At 42.5% G+C, this 22,748-nt stretch overlaps 1 protein-coding gene across 1 annotated transcript; it reads right to left on the reverse strand.

Annotated features, from left to right (window-relative positions):
• Positions 1-1,846: 1,846 nt before the first annotated feature.
• LOC110489074 (protein eva-1 homolog B) lies at positions 1,847-22,211 on the reverse strand. The gene is made up of 4 exons (XM_021561641.3): positions 21,818-22,211; positions 5,828-5,980; positions 3,622-3,721; positions 1,847-3,423 (listed from the first exon to the last, which is right to left on the reverse strand). Exons 3-4 carry the CDS (start codon positions 3,686-3,688, stop codon positions 2,987-2,989), a joined length of 504 nt encoding a protein of 167 aa, XP_021417316.1. The 5' UTR covers positions 3,689-3,721; positions 5,828-5,980; positions 21,818-22,211; the 3' UTR covers positions 1,847-2,986.
• Between the last annotated feature and the right edge of the window lie 537 nt (positions 22,212-22,748).

Raw genomic sequence — 22,748 nt, forward strand, 5'->3', positions numbered from 1 at the left:
TCTAATTCGAAAAAAATCCAGAGGTCCAGACCTCGGTGTCATTATATGTAGCTACGGCCTGGACCACATAAGGGTTTAGCCCTGACCTCAACAGAGAAAACCTCGCCAAGGCAAACCTGCTACCCTGTCTGCTTTTCCAGCACATTGTGAACTTCGAGGAGGTTTAAGACATGCTACAGAAGTTCTTGGCTGGTTTCCTCTACAAGCAATGTCTTCCTCCTCGCAACGTTAGCCTGGCCTCTTTATGCATGGGTGTCGAGCACAGTCAGGCTCCAGTACTAAGGCTTCTGGCTGCTAGGTTGGTCAAAAAGTCTAATGGATATAAGACATATCTACTGAGCACACACTGGTTGAATCTATGTTGTTTCAAGTTTCAAGTTTTAATGTCACCTGCACAAGTACAGTGGAATGCCTTTCTTGCAAGCTGTAAACCCAACAATGCAGTAATCAATATAAATGACTGCATTGGTTAAATGTAATTTCAATCACATTACGTTGAACCAACGTGGAATATATGTTGAATTGATATCTGTGCCCAGTTGGTACACTGATAATTATATTTAGTTGGAGGGCCAGGTATTTATTTGGGGCTAGGGTCCTTTTTTCAGAATTTCCGCCTGACTGACTTGCCCAAAGTAAACTGCCTGTTACTCAGGCCCAGAAGCCAGGATATGCATATACTTGGTACCATTGGATATAAAACACTTTGAAGTCTGTAGAAATTTTAAAATAATGTATGAGACTATAACACAATTGATACGGTAGGAGAAAATCCAAAGAAAAACCAACTGGAATTTTGTTTTTGAGATCCCATGCTCTTCCAATTGAAAGCTATGGGTCCTATGCAATTCCAGCTCCCAGCTTGCAATTTCTATGGCTTCCACTAGATGTCAACAGTCTTTGTTCAAGGTTTCAGGCTTGTTCAGAATTTTGAGTTTTGTTACAGGGAGTCAGAGTTGGGAACCAGCATGTGGGCGTGCAACTAAGAGGACGCGCACTTGCTAATCTTTTATATTGAACATACTTCTTTCCGGTATGAAATATTATAGTTTAGTTACATTTTAGGATACCCGATGATTAAATAGAAACATAGTTTGACTTGGTTTAACAAAGTTTAGCGGTAGCTTTTTTGAATTCCTGCATGTTGAACTCAAATTGATGGCGCCAACTAAACATACTTTTTTGGGATACAAAGAAGGATTTTATCTAAACGACCATGCATGTTGTAGTCAGGACCCTTTGGATTGCAAATCAGAGGAAGATTTTCAAAAAGTAAGTGATTATTTAATCGCTATTTGTGATTTTATGAAGCCTGTGCTGGTTGAAAAATACGTTGATGTGGGGCGCCGTCCTCAAACAATCGAATGGCATGCTTTTGCTGTAAAGCCTATTATAAATCAGACAATGCAGTTAGATTAACAAGAATTTAAGCTTTTAACCTATATACGACACTTGTCTGTACCTAGATGTTTAATATCCAGAATTTTAAGATGGGTGTCCCGCTGATGGGACGCATAGCACTAAGAAGTTTTTTAATAATTTGAATAACCTGTACAGCTAAAGCCCAAGAGAACCAAACTGGATAATGATCATACCCAAGGTACATATGCAGCTTGTGTTATTCATCAACGTTCAACATGATTCTGTTGGCAATCAAATATCCTTTTTTCCTGTGTTTTATTTCCGACAATAAAATAAGACTTTATTTCGTTTAGATAGACCACTGGGTTTTGCCAAAACATTTAGTAAACAAGTTTTCAAGATATTGTACTATAAAAATCATATCTATTTAACATTTCAAGGCACACATGGGAGCAATTGATTAAGAATAACAGTTCACTATGAGTGACCTTACAATCCATTGTAATTAAATGGTTCAACTGAGGTTTTTCAGTTGTTAAATTTCAGCCCTAGACAATCTTTATATTGTACAGTATATTCAAAATACATAGTCTAGGAACATTTTAAGAAAGAGCATTGTTTGTCTAAAATACATTAAGTGTAACAGAAACAACCACAAGGCCTTTTGAGTTTCCCACTTTAATTACTTAATTTCCCCTAGTGTAATTGGTTCTGAAAACAGCCTAAAACTGTGTTCTTAAACTGAGCAAACTGAGCAGTCCAATTCCAAAATGACTTTGAAAAATCGTCTCACCGAATCCATTTCTATTTTCTTACTTAGGCAAAGCTATTTTCTCACAGAAGGTTCCAAGACCACTCTAAAGCATTGAGGATAATTTCCTAATATAATGACAAACAGCTCACGGCACTGTCCCGCTGTAAACTCACCAGTGTTGAGGGAAACATGGCCCCATAGCAAACAAAAGAAAGTGACCTCTCATTGCAAAATACTTGGTCCCTACTCCCTACAGTATCTCTGGCTATTTGTCAATGGCTGTATTAGTCCTTCCTTACTCCCTTTGTGTTTTTCTAAGGGCAATACTTTGTTCAGGCATCTCTCCACACTGTAGACTCCAATTATGATAAATGTTCCCGTTCACATGCCTAAATCACAAAGCAGCAGAACTGGTCTCAAAGGTGCCTTGTGGTATAACTCCATTATGGCAGTGGTAGTAGGTGACAAATGTTGATGGGGGAAATACATTCACACAGCACACCACTATCACATAGTGTTAGAGTCAAGACTTACACTTCAAGGGCCTGTTCAGAGGGATGTCACGTTACAGAATGTTCAGATAGAAACTTATCATGCAGAACAGATATGTTTGTCTTTCAGGTAGAATAGTGAATTTTGTCAGCTCTATTCATTATATTTCTATCTGCAACATTCAGAAGATTTCACATCACTGAATACACCCCAGATCGAAGTAGCACGCCACTTGTGACCTGTCTGTATACAACAGCATGAGTGACACCCCTCATGGGAATCTGTCTTTGGCGGGTGTGGACCACAGTGTACCCCCTGATTCCATAGCACCATAGTTCTATATAGTATGTCCATTCAGTGGCCCAGTAGTACTGGACGTTAGTAGTAGTGCACCCGACCTATAGTGCCTGTTCCTGAACCCAGGATATCAGGCTGCCCATTCCTCCAGATCTCCCGTATGATTCGCTCCCTCTCCTCCAATCGCTGTGCCCGCTCTAGCTCCTCGGCCGACGTGAACACGTTAACGCTCAGTGTCCCGTCCGATTGGCTGTGGTTGTGGTGGTTGCCAATGGGAATCTCTGTGGTGGGCATGGGGGCAGGTGCTTCGACGTCACCCTCCTCTTCCTCATCCTCATCCTCGCTATCTTCATCACATTCGTCCTCACTGAAGTCCTTCAGGTGTTTCTTCTCGGGCGTGGAGGCCGGGATGTTGGTGCGGGGCTTGCAGGAGATCCGGATGACCAGGAGGCAGAGGGTGAGGACCAGGCCAAAACAAACCCCAATCACAAAGTACAGCCCAAAGCTCTCTGGGTTCTCTACAGGACAGAAAAAGATAACTGGTAATTTCACCTAGTATAACAAAACCCCACAATATGTCAAAAAGGCATTGTGCTAGTAGCCTAAATCAATATTGTTATGACTGGCACATTGGTGATTTTGTTTCATTGATTTATTTTGTGGTACTTTAAAAGCAATGTGAGAACTGCTGATGTTAAAGTGATTGATTGATTGACCTTTGATGTGTGCATAGGCAGCTATGCTGTTGCTCAGGAGGTCCATCTCTTTCCTCTTTGCGTCCATGCTGACGATATATCCAGTAGCCTTTGCTTACACCTAGAACAAATAAACACAACCCACTGCATCAGAATTCCTTGCGATCTCAACTTCAATGCCATGCATGCAATGGCAAGTACTGTATGCAGTAATGTATGCATGAATTCAGTTATTCCCACTGTGTACCACAGAAAGTTCCACAACAAACAAACTGACACGAGACTTGGCCAAAAGACACATGCTACCCTCATGCTACCCTCATGCACCCCACCGAAACACTTCTGCTACCACAAACCCCTATAATTCCCCTCCCCTTTAAAACGTAGTTAAAGTGTTTTCCGAGTGCCTCTAGTGCCACACTAGATGTTTTCTTGTTTGCTATCGCGCCAAACGCACTGACCACAGAATATCTCCATAGGGAAATGTTCTCAAAAGTGGTATTACACGTTTATCAGCTTTCAAAGCAGAATTACTTTCACATTGTTCCTCAACTGTAGTGTATGATATACTACATTTTTCTACATAAGACCGAATTGAGCCGGTCGGTCACATATGTCTTTGGGTGGGTGAGGACCAGGCCTAACTGGTCCAACTGTGGCAAACAAAAGCTCCACTTATTCGTCCTCAAATACCAACCGCGCAAACTGGGTTCATGACGCATTTGGAACATGGTCCTGCCTGTGAGCCGTGACAGGCCTCTACAGTGAGGGTCCAGGGGTCAACTCTCTCCTCAGAAGCCAATGAACAGCACTTCCTCCAACGAGCCTCCCGGATCAATGGGGGCAAGGCCTAAGGCCGTCTGTGTTGTTTTTACAGTACCTGTTTAGTTCACCCTTTCAATTTCCCTGACTGACACAAATAGGTGAACACCTGGAAGACCTGTGTTGTTGCTATTGTTTGACTATGTATTTTAGTCCCTGACTGAAACAGAGTCACTGGGTTTTCCTTTTTTAATCTTGTTTTGAAGGCAGCTCTGCCTGGAGAGCAGAACCAAATGTGAATGATTGAGTTTAGACAAGTAATTTAATTGGTTTAAGTTTTGGCCACTGGGCTTATATCTGGTGACGCTTTCTGGTCGTCTGAGTCTTTTCCTCAGCGTTTCCTGACGCTCTGTTTGGCTCCATTGTGTTCCTGCAGGCCCTCGATGGCCCGGTCATTACTCCCTCACCTCAGACTCCCCAGGAAGTCTCAAGTTTCCCTCACAGAGAACCTTGCGGCGCCACGCCTCGCCACACAACAAAAGTATGACGCCTGGTCCTGCTTCTTTTCCTATGTGGTCTGTTTTTATTTTCTGTCAATTACATAGGCTAGGCTATAAAGGCAAGCCCCTGTGCTTTTGAGAGAGAGAGCGAGAGAGAGAGAGAGAGAGCGAGAGAGACTGTTTCCAATCAGAGTGAGAGGCTGGGTGGATTCTCCCATATGGAACACTCTATCCACAAGGCCCTGCTGGGTCTCTCCTGCATTTCCTGTGCAACCCCCTCTCTTCACCCTCAACCCTTGTCATAGCCCTTTCCTGCTGACTCTGCCCTTTTCTCGTCCGCTCCACTATTGTTCTCCCCCCGACCCGCCTTGATGACATCCTCACATGGAAGGCACATGACACAGGAAAACCAAGATGCTATAGATAGTGACACAGGGGCCCAGCCAATACGAGTCTCCCTGAACCCTTCAATGTGTTAGCATTAGCCTTCGATCCCTTTCATTCTACACGTGTTCTGTGTTATGGCTCCCAGGGGAACAAACATGTTGTTCAAGTAGGACAAGATGGCTGACTCTAGCACAGTCACATAGAGCACTAACCCGTGGAATTGCTCACAACAAGCTAAGTCATAGCACATGGCATGATATTCTCATAGCCTACAGATCGTTGACATCAAAAATGGCACAGGCCACCTGTTTTTGTTCTGTCACCTCAACATTGTTGGCTGATCTCTTCAGTCTATGGATTTTACACTAATGTGAATCCCGATGATATTATACTGTTGTTAACACGCTCATTTGTTAATGCAGCAAGGATTGAAAAATGCAACAAAAACATTGGTCAACCATATGTATTGCACATGCCTGACTCTTTAAAAAAAGCACAATGCTCTTTCTCTAAGATATAAAGATATGCAATAACAAGCACAGACAGATGTACACCTTGTATCGTATCATAAACCTTACCATAAAATGAAGCTGTAGTGGTAACTATTCAGTCCCAGCTCATGATGGAAGTGGAGAGGTTTGCTGAATGATTGAGCTACCCTCTCTCTCTGTCTCTCTGGATCTACGCCCCGTGCCCTTCTCTCCTCAGGCCGAACAGTTCATTTGGCCGCCCTGAGACAAGAACAAACACACAGACACTCACACAGCCGTCAGCTTACATCAGATCCAAACTCACTGAGGCGTTGGCAATGCAAACAATGACAAGCCTTTTGCTGTTGCCGAGGGATACACAGTCCGGCAGCAGACAAAATACAGGCTTTGCTTTCAGTAGTACAAAAGTTCATATTTCGATACGCAAACGCATACATATACAGTGCATACTGTATAAATACAATTTACATACACATCTGTTCAAAAGACATGCAAGTAACTATGTTATAAACGTTAAACACTGAAACACTGCACTTGTTCATGTATGGAGGCTACACAACAATAAATGATGTGCAAGGAGGAAGAGGCATTTTTTTGGTGGGGGATTTGTCCATGGTGTTTGTAATCAAACATGACAAAGATTGAATTCTCACTAGGTTTTTGTGTGTATTCCTAAGCACTGATATGTTTGAAGTAAAGTCAAAGCTGCTTACAATGAATGAAAGTATATCAAATATCTCTGATAAAGTCACAGGCTGATGTTTCCCTGGAAACAGTTCAACACATAAACTTAAGTCTCATCCCATCTCTGACACATCAAACCACTGCAATATCCTCAGAGCACTTTGTCTCCAAGAAGTAGAAATCCTAGTCTATAAACCCGACAGCCACCGTATATCTCACAGAATATGAGCAGCTCTTTAAATGCCAGGTGGGGAAAGAGGACCGTGAAAAACATTTAACATTTTTTCACAAACCCTTTATGTGTTGAGAGGAAAAAGCCCAGTGCCAGTTTGAGTTGGTTTAGCAGGGCCTCTTTGCTTCCCAGTGCAGATTTTGATCTTGCTGACTCTTGCCAGACCCTATGTACACTAATGCTGGGCCGAGAGAGTGTTTGGGGCTAGCAGGGACCCAGGGAACAGTCGCCATGACAGCATCTCTCCACTCCAGGCCACAGAGTCATATGGTCAGTGAGCCTTTTGTTTTGGACCACAGAAGTGGGTTCCATCTGCACACTCTTCCTGTTTTTACATCCTTCCTTTTCAATTACTGCAACTTGTGTTTGAACAGACAAGGTCAACTTTCCCCCAGCACATAATTCCTGTAGCCTGGTCCCAGATCTGTTTGTGTTGTATGTATAGCCAACTACAGTCATTGTAATTGCCAAACAAAAACAGATCTCGGACCAGGCCACCTTGGCCTGATCCTTGCTGAGCTATTTGAAACAATGCATCATCTAGGCAAAGCAGCCAGTACCCGCATAGGATACTGTCTAAAGAGCTTAGGTAATGAAGTGTAAGGTCCGAGTGATTTCACCAGTTTTCCAAGGTCATGGCTAATGATTGGACTGCTAACTGGGCCCAACTGCTCTTTTCTCACAGTGGAATGCACCAGAATGGAATTAGTCAGAACTCAGGCATCTGAGAAGGGTGGTTAAAGACAACCGGAGACTCGTTTAAAGCCAATCTAAACAATAATTAACCTGGGCCTGTTGTTTTGTTTTGTTTTTGTTTTGCCCTGAGGAAGAAATTATGAACAGACGTGCTCTCCACCTCCCTCAATCCCATGACTCAAATTTCAGTCATGTTCTCCAAGTGACTTAACGTTCTATTCAATAGCAGATGTTGCCATGCCCCTTCACTGCTGGAGAGAAAAACACTGTTCACATATGTTTCAGTGTTTCTGCAGTTTTGGGGACCTTGAATGCTGTGCTGAAAATGTTCTGGCATATTACTCCCTTCAAGAGCCTCTAAAGGGGTTCAAATGCTAACTGGATCATTATGCCACTACAAAAAAAATGACATAAAACCAAAACAGGGTTTTCCTACACCGACATGCCAAAGACCCTTTATGGTACTGGAAAATAAATGGAGGCACATTCTAAGCTAATGTTGTGTGAGAAGGCTTCAGCTTTGAAGGCCTCACTCATAGATTACGTCACCTCGCATGCTACCAAATAATGCCTGTCATTCAATCCTAACTGACCTCATATCCTCAGGTCAAACAATTTGAACACACAATCCACTTCCTGTGTCCTCAGTCACATGGTGGGCAGCATCAGTCAACCAATGACTTCACATTGAAGCCAATTAGTGTGTACTTAAGAGTGTAAGAAAAGTGTATCTTGACACCATGTCAAGATACAAAAACAATGAAAAGTTCATCCAAGTCTCCAATAACTGTAAGGCAAATAGTGCTGAAACTGACGCTGAGGTAAACAACATGTGGTGTTGTGAGGCCTGGGAAGAGTTCATTCTCTATTTCTGACTGACAATTGTTTGCTTTGGTTGGGAGGACAGAGGAACCAAATGAAGGAAAACCCTGTCCGTTAAAGTTGTGATATTTTTGTTCTTATCATCTTGCAGAAGAGCACAGTAGCTTTTCCTTTCCTACCATGTTTCCCCCCTTACATCTGGTTGTACCGTCAGTCCGGAACCTAGTCCAGACAACTGCCCTTAACTCCCACTCCTTAAACGGCAGCCCGCCACTTGGTTTGCTATAAAGCTGGGTCAAAGAAACGTAAAAAAAAATGTGAATTCATAGATGGAGGTATGGAAACAATGAACAACTGTCCACAGAGTCAACATGATAGTTTTAAAGTGGGCCTTTAAAGTGAATGATAACATTGTCTGATTGTCTGAGCTAATCATGCTGTTATTGTCTTGTGGGGAGAAGCTGATTATGCCGTCTCTCTAGATAAAGATAGTTCCTAAATGATTGACTAGCCACATAGTGACAGGGACCAACCTCAGAGGCAAGACTTTTCGCTCCTATTACCAAACAGAAGCCCTTTTCCCTAGATACATGTACACTATAAACCATTAATAAAGTATCTAACCATAGTACTCCTCTGCCGCGTCTGAGAAATCACATTAACAACCCATGAGTAGGAATTTATCCAGGGAGTGTAGCCATAATTGAATAACAATGAGAAACTGCATGAAAAAATACAAATCCCACAAGGGAGCGAGTACACCTGCTTCCTCATGATAATGACACACTTTGAACCACAGAGGGACAGGGATATTTTTGATACCTAGAATTTCTGTGCTGCCGCAATTTTTCCCTGGCACAATGGACGCTCTTTCTGTAGTTTGCCTGGCATAGGTCTTCAGTGAGTTGAACAGCCCAGATTTGAATTTAATCACATTTTGTTGTTTTTATGCACAGATATAGCCTATTATGCAACTCTGGCATGGGAGATCAGAGACATAGCTGGTGTCACTTTGAGTTTGAGTGTAAAGTGAGGACAATTTTATAGCATTCATCAACTTTGCCCCTGACAATGTTAATTAAAATGATCCTTGTTTCTTATATTTTTCTTTCTGCTACTGAGAGAGAAAATCTGTATGTGATTAATGATCCATGGGATCAAATGGACCACTGAGGAGTAATTTATTCATTGTTTTGAGCACATGGAGGCAGTTCTAAGCTCAATATACTCCACTTGACTTTTGCAACGTGAATAAATACTGTATGCTAGAATTGTGCAGCCTGTAGAGCTACTGCTTTGATTTACTTTTTTTTCAATTTTTCACCGAAAGCCATGATGTGAGATTCTGTAAGTAGCAGAAAAGCAGGTTAATGGCTATTCCCTAGATGCTCATAAACTGAAGTTGTATCACAGCAATATCTACTGAATGTTTTTTTTCCCATACCTTTCCTATTTTAACAGATTTCTGTAAAAGAGTTAACCATGTGGCTTCAATCACGGCAGTGTATGGTCTCACAGTCTTTCTCTAGCCTAAACCCAGCCAACCAAGATCCCCTGACCACCAACCAAGGCAGGACAGCATCCAAGTCCAGAAAAGCCTGAAGTTCAAGTTCAAGCTCCCTCTGGGATTTGACTAGAAGGGATACAGCTTTTGTCATTTAGATTTTTTTTGTATCAGGTTAGGAGAACATATGCAGCAGGTTAGGAGAATATACGTAGCAGGTTAGGATATTTATGTTAAGGTAAAGAAAAGGGTTAGGGTTAGGAAAAATGCCCCCCCAAAAAACTTTTGATGTTAATTTGACAGAAGCTGTATCCCTTCTAGCCATGACCCTCTCCCTGAGAAAGACAGGCAGAGGTGCAGGCGGTAATGTTCCACCCAATAAACACGGACACTTTTCCTAAGAGCTAGGGCTCTGTTCGCCGGGGCCTGCAAAAGCATTCAGAGGGTAGGCATCTGGTGAAGGCATTTTCTGTCCAGCGCGGCCGGTCTTTCTTGACGACAGTAAAGGGTTGTAAGGGCATTTCAGAGAAAAGAGAGTGTCTTCCTTTCTTGTTTTCTCTTGACGTGGGATCTTGGGGATCAAGCTGTGCTAAGTGTTGGTGCTGTTTTCCATTGCACCGTGCCCTGGCCATGGGCAAGTACTGTGGGGGGAATTATTTCAGTTTGAGCCCAGTCAGACATGTGTTTGCCATCAGGCCCAGTGACACCAAGCACAAGGTAGAGCTGACCCCAAAGATGTCTGCCAGCTGAGAGTATGGGGAGCTCCACTGAGCTGAGACTCAGACGTAGAAAATCTGCTTTTCGTTTTCTCCTCCCGAACAGCGAGCAGGGTTGCCACCCAGTGAAGGTGGTTTCCAAACATTAGCCTTGGATTAACTTTCTCTGGGTTATAAGTGAGCCATTTTAAACTGCCCACCAGGCACAAACTGGGAGAATCAACCATTTTTGTAGATAATTTTTTACCCAACTTTTAACCAAAATGCACTTACATGGCTCAAAGATTGTTTTGATTTCACTTTCAATTCACGCTCATTGACAACGCAATCAAATGTAAATGAAAACTTGACATTGTACCGACATTTGTGCACAGTGGGTGGACAGTTTTGATAAGTTGTTGAATTTGACTTTAGTCTAACTTAACAGCTTTTTAACACTGGGACCAGAACCTTCTTTCATGGACCAGAACCTTCTTCTCATCCAAGGCATTACTAAACATTCTGATCTAATTCACAGGGCGGATACTCAATAAGGAAGTTATTTTGGTTTCTTTATGTCATACTTCTCTACGTGAGGCCATGATTTCATTTAAATGGAGAGTGTCATCTTCAAGTCCACTCCAACTTGGTTCAGCAGAGAAGCCTCTATGCTTTTCAGTGCGAATGTAACTGCAATCCGTGACAAACCGAAGCAGGTATTTGACATAAGAAATTATCTAGCGAGCAATCTCTTTAACCCACGAGGATTGGGCTGGTGGGGGTATGGGGAGTAATGGAGATATGGGCCCATGGGGGTGGAGGTTAATAGCGGCCAGATGTGGGGTTGAGGGGTTTGATGTTAGACAGAGACAAAGTGCTGCTCTCCTATGGAAATCCAGAAGAGAAAACACATGCTCTATCACCATATCAACTTTATCATACGTGCTCCATCGCAATCCAGCTCATGCATGTTAACATTAGAAGCCTCCTCCCTAAGTTTGCTTTATTCACTGCTTTAGCACACTCTGCCAACCCGGATGTCCTAGTCGTGTCTGAATCCTGGATTAGGAAGGCCACCAAAAAACCCTGAAATGTCCATCCCTAACAATAACATTTTCCGACAAGATAGAACTGCCAAAGGGGGCGGAGTAGCAATCTACTGCAGAGATAGCCTGCATAGTTCTGTCTTACTATTCAGGTCTGTGCCCAAACAATTTGAGCTTCTACTTTTAAAAATCCACCTTTCCAGAAACAAGTCTCTTACTGTTGCCGCTTGCTGTAGACCACCTTCTGCCCCTAGCTGTGCCCTGGACACCATATGTGAATTGATTGCCCCGTATCTATCTCCATAGCTCGTGCTGTTAGGTGACCTAAACTGGGATATGCTTAACACCTCGGCCATCCAAGAATCTAAGCTTGATGCCCTCAATCTCACAAAAATTATCAATGCAACTACCACCGTACAACCCCAAATCTGTAAACACAGGCACCCTCATAGATATCATCCTAACCAACCTACCCTCCAAATACACCTCTGCTGTCATCAACGAGGATCTCAGTGATCAATGCCTCATTGCTTGTGTCCGTAATGGGTCTGCGGTCGAACAACCACCCCGCATCACAGTCAAACACTCCCTAAAACACTTCAGCAAGCAGGCCTTTCTAATTGACCTGGCCAGGGTATCCTGGAAGGATATTGACCTCATCCCATCAGTAAAAGAGGCCTGGTTATTCTTTAAAAGTGCTTTCCTCACAATCGCAAATAAGCATGCCCCATTCAAAAAATTTTAACCAGGAACAGTTAGGCAGTTAGGAAAGCAGCTTTTTCAAACAGAAATTTGCATCCTGCAACACAAACTCCAAAAAGTTCTGGGACACTGTAAAGACAATGGAGAATAAGGGCACCTCCTCCCAGCTGCCCACTGCACTGAGGCTAGAAAACACTGTCACCACCGATAAATCCACGATGATTGAGAATTTCAATAAGCATTTTTCTACTGCTGGCCATGCATTCCACCTGGCCACCCCTACCCTGGTCAACAGCTCTTCACCCCCCACAGCAACTTTCCCAAACCTCCCCCATTTCTCCTTCTCCCAAATCCAGATAGCTGATGTTCTGAAAGAGCTGCAAAATCTGGACCCCTACAAATCAGCAGGAATTGACAATCTGGACCCTCTCTTTCTAAAATGATCAGCCAAAATTGTTGCAACCCCTATTACTACTTGTTCAACCTCTCTTCCGTATTGTCTGAGATCCCCAAAGATTGGAAAGCTGCCGCGGTCATCCCCCTCTTCAAAGGGGGAGACACTCTAGACCCAAACTGCTACAGACCTATATCTATCCTACCCTGCCTTTCTAAGGTCTTCGAAAGCCAAGTTATCAAACAGATCACCGACCATTTTGAATCCCACCGTACCTTCTCTGCTATGCAATCTGGTTTCCCAGCTGGTCATGGGTGCAACTCAGCCACGCTCAAGGTCCTAAACGATATCATAGCCTCCATCGACAAGAGACAATACTGTGCAGCTGTATTCATAGACCTGGCCAAGGCTTTCGACTCTGTCAATCACCACATTCTTATCGGCAGACTCAACAGCCTTGGTTTCTCAAATGACTGCATCGCCTGGTTCACCAACTACTTCTCAGACAAAATTCAGTGTGTCAAATCTGAAGGCCTGTTGTCCGGACCTCTGGCAGTCTCTCTGGGGGTGCCACAGGGTTCAATTCTCGATCCAACTCTCTTCTCTGTATACATCAATGATGTCGCTCTTGCTGCTGGTGATTCTCTGATAAACCTCTCCACAGACGATAGCATTCTGTATACTTCTGGCCCTTCTTTGGACACTGTGTTAACTAACCTCCAGACAAGCTTCAATGCCATACAACTCTCCTTCTGTGGCCTCCAACTGCTCTTAAATGCAAGTAAAACTAAATGCATGCTCTTCAACCGATCGCTACCAGCACCTGCCCGCCCGCCCGTCCAGCATCACTACTCGAATATGTGGACACTAGAATATGTGGACATCTACAAATACCTAGGTGTCTAGCTAGACTGTAAAGTCTCCTTCCAGACTCACATTAAGCATCTCCAATCCAAAATGAAATCTAGAATTGGCTTCCTATTTTGCAGCAAAACATCCTTCACTCATGCTGCCAAACATACCCTCTTAAAACTGACTATCCTACCGATCCTTGACTTTGGCGATGTCATTTACAAAATAGCCACCAACACTCTACTCAGCAAATTTGATGCAGTCTATCACAGTGCCATCCGTTTTGTCACCAAAGCCCCATGCACTACCCACCACTGCGACCGGTATGCTCTCGTTAGCTGGCCCTTGCTTCATATTCGTCGCCAAACCCACTGGCTACAGGTCATCTATAAGTCATTGCTAGGTAAAGCCCTGCTTTATCTCAGCTCACTGGTCACCATAGCAGCACCCACCCATAGCATGCGGTCCAGCAGGTATATCTCACTTGTCACCCCCAACGCCAATCCCTCCTTTGGCCGCCTTTCCTTCCAGTTCTCTGCTGCCAATGCCTGGAACAAATTGCAAAAATCACTGAAGCTGGAGACTCATATCTCCCCCCTCACTAACTTTAACTTCTTTGGGACTGGGGGGGGGGGGGGGGGGGTATTGAGTAGCTTGGATAAAAAGGGGCCCATAGTAAACTGCCTGCTACTCAGCCATAAAAGCTAGAATATGCATATAATTAGTAGATTTGGATAGGGAACACTCTGACGTTTGTAAACTCATTGCCTATCGAATATACAGTGTCTATGGGGTCATATTGCACTTCCTAAGGCTCCCACTAGTTGTCAACAGTCTTTAGAACCTTGTTTGAGGCTTCTACTGTGAAGGAGTCTGAATGAGTCAGGGCTCTGGCAGAGTGCCATGAGCTGATCAAGCGCTCACGTGAGAGCGACCTGCTTTCCATTGCATTTATGAAGCCAAAGGAATTCTCCGGTTGGAACATTATTGAAGATTTATGATAAAACCATCCTACAAATTGATTCTATTCTTCGTTTGACATGTTTCTACGAACTGTAATATGACTTTTCATCTAAACTTTCGCCTGTACTTGCCCGCGCCTCGAGAGTTTGGATTGTGTACTAAATGCGCGAACAAAAAGGAGGTATTTGGACGTAAATGATGGACTTTATCGAACAAATCAAACATTTATTGTGGAACTGGGATTCCTGGGAGTGCATTCTGATTAAGATCATCAAAGGTATGTTAAGATCATCAAATTAATATTTATAATGCTATTTCTGACTTCTGTTGACTCCACAACATGGCGGATATCTGTATGGCTTGTTTTTGTGTCTGAGCACTGTACTCAGATTATTGCATGGTGTGCTTTTTCAGGGAAGTTTTTTTTAGATCTGACACAGCGGTTGCATTAAGGAGAAGTGGATCTAAAATTCCATGCATAACACTTGTTTCTTTTAGCAATGTTTATTATGAGTATTTCTGTAAATTGATATGGCTCTCTGCAAAATCACTATGTTTAGGAACTACTGAAAACAACACGCTGAGATTTTTGGATATAAATATGAACTTTATCGAACAAAACATACATGTATTGTGTAACATGAAGTCCTATGAGTGTCATCTGATGAAGATCATCAAAGGTTAGTGATTCATTTTAGCTCTATTTCTGCTTTTTGTGACTCCTCTCTTTGGCTGGAAAAATGTCTGTGTTTTTCTGTGACTAGGTACTGACCTAACATAATCGTTTGGTGTCCTTTCGCTGTAAAGCCTTTTTGAAATCGGACACTGTGGCTGGATTTACAACAAGTTTATCTTTAAATGGTGTAAAATACTTGTATGTTTGAGGAATTTTAATTATTGGATTTCTGTTGTTTTGAATTTCGCGCCATGCAATTTCACTGGCTGTTGGCGAGGTGGGACTCTACCGTCCCACATATCGCAGAGAAGTTAAGCACCAGCTGTCAGAGCAGCTCACAGATCACTGCACCTGTACATAGCCCATCCAACTACCTCATCCCCATACTGTTATTTTTTTGCGCCTTTGCGAGTATCTCTAAACCGTGTCTCTGCACATTCATCTTCTGCACATCTATAACTCCAGTCTCTATCACTCCAGTGTTTAATTGCTAAATTGTAATTATTTCGCCACTGTGTTCTATTTATTGCATCACCTCCCTTATCTTACCTCATTTGCACACACTGTATATTTTTTTATATTGTGTTATTGACTGTATGATTTGTTTATTCCATGTGTAACTCTCTGTTGTTGTTTGTGTCGTACTGCTTTGCTTTATCTTGGCCAGGTCGCAGTTCGAAAGGCTAGCCTAGTGGTTAGAGCGTTGGACTAGTAACCGGAAGGTTGCAAGTTCAAACCCCGAGCTGACAAGGTACAAATCTGTCGTTCTGCCCCTGGACAGGCAGTTAACCCACTGTTCCTAGGCCGTCATTGAAAATAAGAATTTGTTCTTAACTGACTTGCCTAGTTAAATAAAGGTTAAAAAAAATAAATACTAGCCTATCTGGTTAAATGGTGAAATTAATAAAACATTTATATAAAATACTGTACATACAGGGCCCAGGACATTGATGCTCAGAATTGGAACTTAATGAGTTTGTGTGTGTGTGTGTGCGAGAGAGTATAAGTGGGAATGTGTGTGTGAGACAGAGCGTGATGATGTGTGTCCATGCATACACCCATATGTGTGTTCATTTTTGCCTCCTCATATGCACCCCTGTGCTTTGTTAAAGCACAGTAACCCTCAGGTGATCCCCAACCTCAAGCTCCAAAAATAGAGTCGTGATCTTTGATCGATCTGGGCCAGCATGTACCATCCGACCACAACCACACACTGCATTCATTACACAAGACTTGTGATTACCCTATGACACAAAATGTGTTAACCCTTTCCATGAGTGGCTGGGCAGAGTCAACCATGTCCTGTTCACAAACAAGTAGAGCTGGTTTCCTGGACATAAAATAAGCCTAGTCTTCTGGGAAAGTGACACGTGCTGTCATTTTTAGTCTGTATGGTATGAGTTCTTTAGTTCGTCAGGGTACAGTTTTGTCGGAGCTGGACAAACGACTTGTTTGGTGTAGACCATAAATATTTGATAACCGACCTTAAACTATGATTCAATCATAAGATTGAGCTTCTGAGTCAAGTGTCTCTTATTTAATGTGCAATCAATGAATACTAGAGATACTTTACAAACGTCACTGTACCAGTTTCCAGAGGTGTGAACTCGAGCCACATGACTTGGACTCGAGTCAGATTCGAGTCACAAATATGATGACTTGAAACTCGACTTTGACTTTAACACCAGTGACTCGTGACTTGACTTGGACTTGAGCGTTATGACTCGACCTGACTTGATACCCTCCCTAAGCCCAAATATTAAAAATGATACTATTAAAAAAAGTGTGCAGCGCATTAACTGTTAATTTAACGGATTACATTTTGAATCGGACAGCAGCCAATCAAATTGTGTCAGCTGAGAAAAAGTTGCGCGTGGTAGTGCAGAGGAATGTCGGCGGGTGAATTCAGTTGGAGCCCTTGGAAAGATGATACCCCAAATAATTACATTCGGATATAAAGACGACACTGTATCAAATGGATTGCAACTTGCAAAACATGTGGGAAGAAATTTACAGGCGGAGGAGCAACAATTTCCAACTTTGTTCGACATTTGAAGCTGCACAAAGAACGGTAAGTCGTGGCTAATATAGCCGACAGCTATATATTTTATTAATTTACTAGTGTATCTTGTAGCAAACGTAACGTTAAATCAATGAGCCTCCACACAGTCAGTCAGTGCGGGAATGTGATCGTTGCACCCAAGATTGAGCTTCAACTGGCTAGGCAATTGGTAGCCTAAGTCCTGCCTGATGTTACTGCTGTTCCTAAATCGATTGACATACGTTAGCCTACTGTAACCACACAGAGAGAGAGAGAGAGAGAGAGAGAGAGAGAGAGAGAGACAGAGAGAGTGTGTCCATGGAAATATAAAGTTTATTTGGAAAGTAGTTAATATATATATATGTTTTTAAAATCATTCATGATTTGCGTAAATGTAATATACTAACTATTACTCTTGTTAAAAATATGAAATTGTATTACATTTGGTGAAGAGCACATTATGACTTGTTTAGGACTCAAAACTCGTAAAACAATGACTTGGTCCAAACCTCCAGTTTCTGTGTGCTTAACCCTGTCATCTTGTTTTTATTCCTTTTTCACCATATGGTACCTCTCTTCCCCCAGATTCCCATGTAAAGTTTTAAACAAATTCTACCTTAATTGCAGGGCTCTTTATGTTCTTGGACATTCACATGTGTACAGAGATAGAGAGGCTTAGGCAAACCCTAGTGGATTTAGCATGTCAAACATCCCCCTAAGTCTAAGGAGACCAGGGAGAAGCAGTCATTAGAAGGCATTGAGGCTTTATGAGACAGCAGTGGTTTTAGTTGGAGTCTTGCTAAACACAGCTTCAGAGATAAATCACTCATCAACCTATTATTTGTCAATGGCGAATCTGAATCGGATACAGTCTTGTTGGCTTTACATCTGATTAGACAAGGCAGTTCATAGCTTCTGTGTCTCTTTGGAAACCTGTTTATAACGTTTAATGGCTACTGGTCTACAAAATATAATAAATATACTGTGCCTCCCACTTCATTTAGATAGCATGTCTCAAACTCTCTCTCATGTTACACAACAAAACAAAAATTATACCAACACACATGTGAGAGTAATGGTTTACTCACCCTAAGAAGTTGTCAGATGTGAGTTACTCTATCAGTTTCTGCTAGGCGAGAACAGCAAGACCAAGGCAATGGCTTAAATAGCAATACCAAGGCATCATTACAGGATTGTAGTGATAATAAAGCAAATACACCACTCATAAAAATACACCACTCATCTTGATCCAGGGCTACTGTGGCTTACATAAGTATTTACCCCCTTTGGTATTTTTCCTATTTTGTTGCCTTAACCTGGAAATCAAATAGATTTTAGGGTGGTTGGTATAATTTGATTTACACAACATGCCTACCACTTGGAAGATGCAAAATATGACAACAAAAACAGAAAACTTGAGCGTGCGTAACTATTTAAAAGTCAATACTTTGTAGAGCCACCTTTTGCAGCAATTACAGCTGCAAGTATCTTGAGGCATGTCTCTATAAGCTTGGCACATCTAGCCACTGGGATTTTTCCCCATTCTTCAAGGCAAAACTGCTCCAGCTCCTTCAAGTTGAATGGGTTCCGCTGGTGTACAGCAATCTTTAAGTCATTCCACAGATTCTCAATTGGATTGAGGTCTGGGCTTTGACAAGGCCATTCCAAGACACTTAGATGTTTCCCCTTAAACCACTCAAGTGTTAGTTTAGCAGTATGTTTAGGGTCATTGTCCTGCTGGAAGGTGAACCTCCGTCCCAGTCTCAAATCTCTGGAAGACTGAAACAGGTTTCCCTCAATAATTTTCCTGTATTTAGCTCCATCCATCATTCTGACCAGTTTCTCAGTCCCTGCCGATGAAAAACAAACCCACAGCATGATGCTGACACCACCATGCTTCACTGTGGTGATGGTGTTCTCGGGGTGATGAAAGGTGTTGGGTTTGCGCCAGATATAGCGGTTTCCTTGTCAGCCAAAAAGCTCAATTTTAGTCTCATCTGGCCAGAGTACCTTCTTCCATATGTTTGGAGAACACCACATGCCTTTTGGCAAACACCAAATGTGTTTGCTTATATTTTTCTTTAAGCAATGGCTTTTTTCTGGCCACTCTTTTGTAAAACCCAGCTCTGTGGAGTGTATGGCTTAAAGTGGTCCTATGGACAGATACTCCAATCTCCGCTGTGGAGCTTTGCAGCTCCTTCAGGGTTATCTTTGGTCTCTTTGTTGCTTCTCTGATTATTGCCTTCCTTGCCTGGTTCGTGAGTTTTGGTGGGTGGCCCTCTCTTGGCAGGTTTGTTGTGGTGCCATATTCTTTCCATTGTTTAATCATGGATTTAATGGTGCTCTGTGGGATGTTCAAAGTTTCAGATATTTTTTTATAATCCAACCCTGATCTGTACTTCTCCACAACTTTGTCCCTGACCTGTTTGGAGAGCTCCTTGGTCTTCATGGTGTCGCTTGCTTGATGGTGCCCCTTGTTTAATGGTGTTGCAGACACTGGGGCCTTCAAGAACAGACGTATGTATACTGAGATCATGTGACAGATCATGTGACGCTTAGTTTGCACACAGGTGAACTTTATTTAACTAATTATGTGACTTCTAAAGGTAATTGGTTGCACCAGATCTTATTTAAGGGCTTCATAACAAAGGAGGTAAATACTTTTCTGTATGAAGTTATTATTTTCATTTTACTTCACCAATTTTGACTATTTTGTGTATGTCCATTACATGAAATCCAAGTAAAATCCATTTAAATTACAGGTTGTAATGCAACAAAATAGGAAAAATGCCAAGGGGGATGAATACTTTTGCAAGGCACTGTACAGTATGTGTGTCTGTGAAAGCACTCTGAAGCGCTCTGTTGTCTCCTGTGCAGCAGAGGGCCAGGCAAATGGTTTAGAGTTTAGACAAGCGTTTCAAGTCAAGGATTGACCTGTGACTCCTTAGAGGCCACAGATAAGGCAAAAACCCCAGTGATAAAACATGGGGCAGTGAGATTGGGGAGAACAAGAGGATGGTGGGGAACATAGCTGGGAGAGGTCAGATACAAGTCAACTGTCCCAAAACACGCTTGAGGGTTTAAGGCATTCACACTTATCCTCTGTTATCTGTCACTTTATCAGATTGACACAGGGAGGGATAGCAAGCTGCCTGCCCACTTAGAAATGCTAATTAGAGGGGACCTCTGAGAATGGCTATCTCCTACTGATAAGAGGAGCTGACCACAGCACTCCAGTAGAGACGGTGTGTGCATGTGTATGTGTGTGAGACAAAACCATTATTCTCCCCCACACACACACACGTACGCACACACACAGGACCCCTATATGTTGATGAAACGGGAGGGCTGCACATCAGTGAAGCATGACGCTCCCACCTCGGCTCCCCCAGATCGTATTACGCTGTTGATGCGGCCCTCACCAAAATACAGAATGCGGCAGGATGTTTGCATTTATTGCGGCGAAAGTGAAGTAATTTATCACCGCAAGGTTAGCCACTGTGCAGCCAGCTGCATCAGCCCTGCTCTCTGGCACTGATCCATCAGATACATGTTGGGGCAGTGAGCTCTTAGCTCTTGTAAGAGCTCACGTTGAGACACTTGTTGAGACACTCAAAGGTGAGCATTGCTTCTCTTGAGGACACTCCAACAAGAACAGTATAACCCCTATAAATGAGCTTGGATCACGTAAAGATGTGAATATAGCTACTCTTCCCGGAAGGAAGGAAACAAGCTACAACACACAGCGCTGGAACCTATAGCTGTGTGTTCTACTGAGTGCACTGACAGAAAGGGAACTTCTAGTCGTCATTAGAGTTTTTAAAGTGTTCCTAAACTCTTGCTAACCACAAGAGTACTGCTTTGCAGAGTTCTGAAGGAACATAAACTGCAAAACATGAAACCGCAGACACTCATTGAAACCCCACTGTACCTAGACACACACCACAGGTCGCACCCCCATAAAAATCAGTCAGTTTAAGCTAGAGATATCAGGTTTGCATTAGATGCATCTCAATCCACTGCATCTGCCTATGTCACACTTCCACATCTGTGGTGAAAGGTGAAAGAGCTAGAATGGTGTTTGTCACAAAAATCAGTCTTCCCAAACTATTATGACCCCTCTATGGAAAGATGAGACTTTCACGAACACGATGGTGTTCTCCGTTTTGCTCTTGGGACGTGTCTTGGGACTCGTCTGAAGTCAGTACAGCCGATCTGTCAACTTCTGTCTGTAGAGTCCGAACAGTTTGGGCTACACACTAATATGATACCAGTTGAAAAAAATGAATGGAAGTATGTATATATGTGAAGACTGTTTAGTGCCAAAAATAAGGGTTAAATACATGCAAAAAAATAAGTTACAAATGTTTCCTGATCTTTCTTATATCTCTCAGATATAGGGGAGACATTTCAGAACAAACTTCCTTTAGATTTTTTGGGGACTATCTGTTGTTCCATGTAGTGAATCTGTCATTCAACGCGTTGGTATGGGCTAATAGCAGGACGGCCCAAAATATTTTAAAACATATTTTTGTGGGATACTTCAAGGGGTATTAAAATTCAAAATCAAATAGCAAAATGATCCTTTGACCTTCTCAAAAAAATTCCATATAGCTTAGTAGAACACCCTCCCCCGGCTTAAGCATGGCTTATGGGTTTTAAGGGAAACGCAAAAAGTTACAGCCTTTACATTGTAAATACAGTGATTTAAATACCTCGTTGAGGTTCATATGTTATTGTACATACACAGACTGGGGTTGTCACACTCACCAAGTAAGTAGTACTGTCAAAGTGTCCTCTTAGGAAAGTTAATTCCTGTCGAGATAAGGTAAGGCTCAATGCTAGCCTCAGTCAAAACAGTCCACTTCTCGCATCCAGGTTGGCAAAATCAACACAACAAGCAATCCTGACTTTGTCAATCTTGCTCGTTCCTTGTGTGTGACTACTGCTGTTCTCCAGTCCCGGAGCGTGTAGAGAAACCTATAGGGAAGAGGTGGTGGCTTGTTCTGAATAACAGACTTTCCCTCTCCCTCACGGTCTCCACTCTCTCTGCCAGCAGCAGGAAAAGCTGTCATACAACCTCTCAGAAAGAGAGAGAAAAAAGGAGGAATGAGGAACTGCCAAAAATGAGCAGGGTTTGGGAAAGAGGGAGGGAAGAAGGAACGAGGGAGGGAGTATTGGGAAGGGAGTTCTTCCCCCTCGTCCCCTCTGTTAAGGAAATGGGCAGGAAAAACACAACCCCCGACAAATGAAGGTTGATTTTCCACACTGAGTACAGAATGACAGAAAACACGAACAAAAACAAAACATGAGGCATGACAGTGATGGATTGTCGTTTACCTTTGGAGCTATTAATAATAACTGTATATAAGCAACAAAACACACTGTATTGCAGCTTAAGCCTTTTTGATTTGAAGATGAATGGGAAAGTGGGACTTTTGGGGGGTAGGAGTAAACATGTAGTCTGAAAAATATGACAACCCCCTCACAGTTGTGAGCCACACTCATAAACATATGGCTATCAATTTGATTTTATAATCCATTATAGAGAAGAAAATGAAGACTGAAGAGGTTTGACTGCATAAAATGTGGTATCTATCTAGTAACTGTCCTTGCTGAATAACAAAATAACGCAAAACCATGTAAGTATCCATAGTCTTTTGAACACTTTTGGAAAAAAGCCTACTTTTCAGGCTTAGCA

This window comes from Oncorhynchus mykiss, chromosome 2 (assembly GCF_057628025.1).
Source record: "Oncorhynchus mykiss isolate SJ-2025 chromosome 2, ASM5762802v1, whole genome shotgun sequence".
In the NCBI taxonomy this organism is placed as follows: domain Eukaryota; kingdom Metazoa; phylum Chordata; class Actinopteri; order Salmoniformes; family Salmonidae; genus Oncorhynchus; species Oncorhynchus mykiss.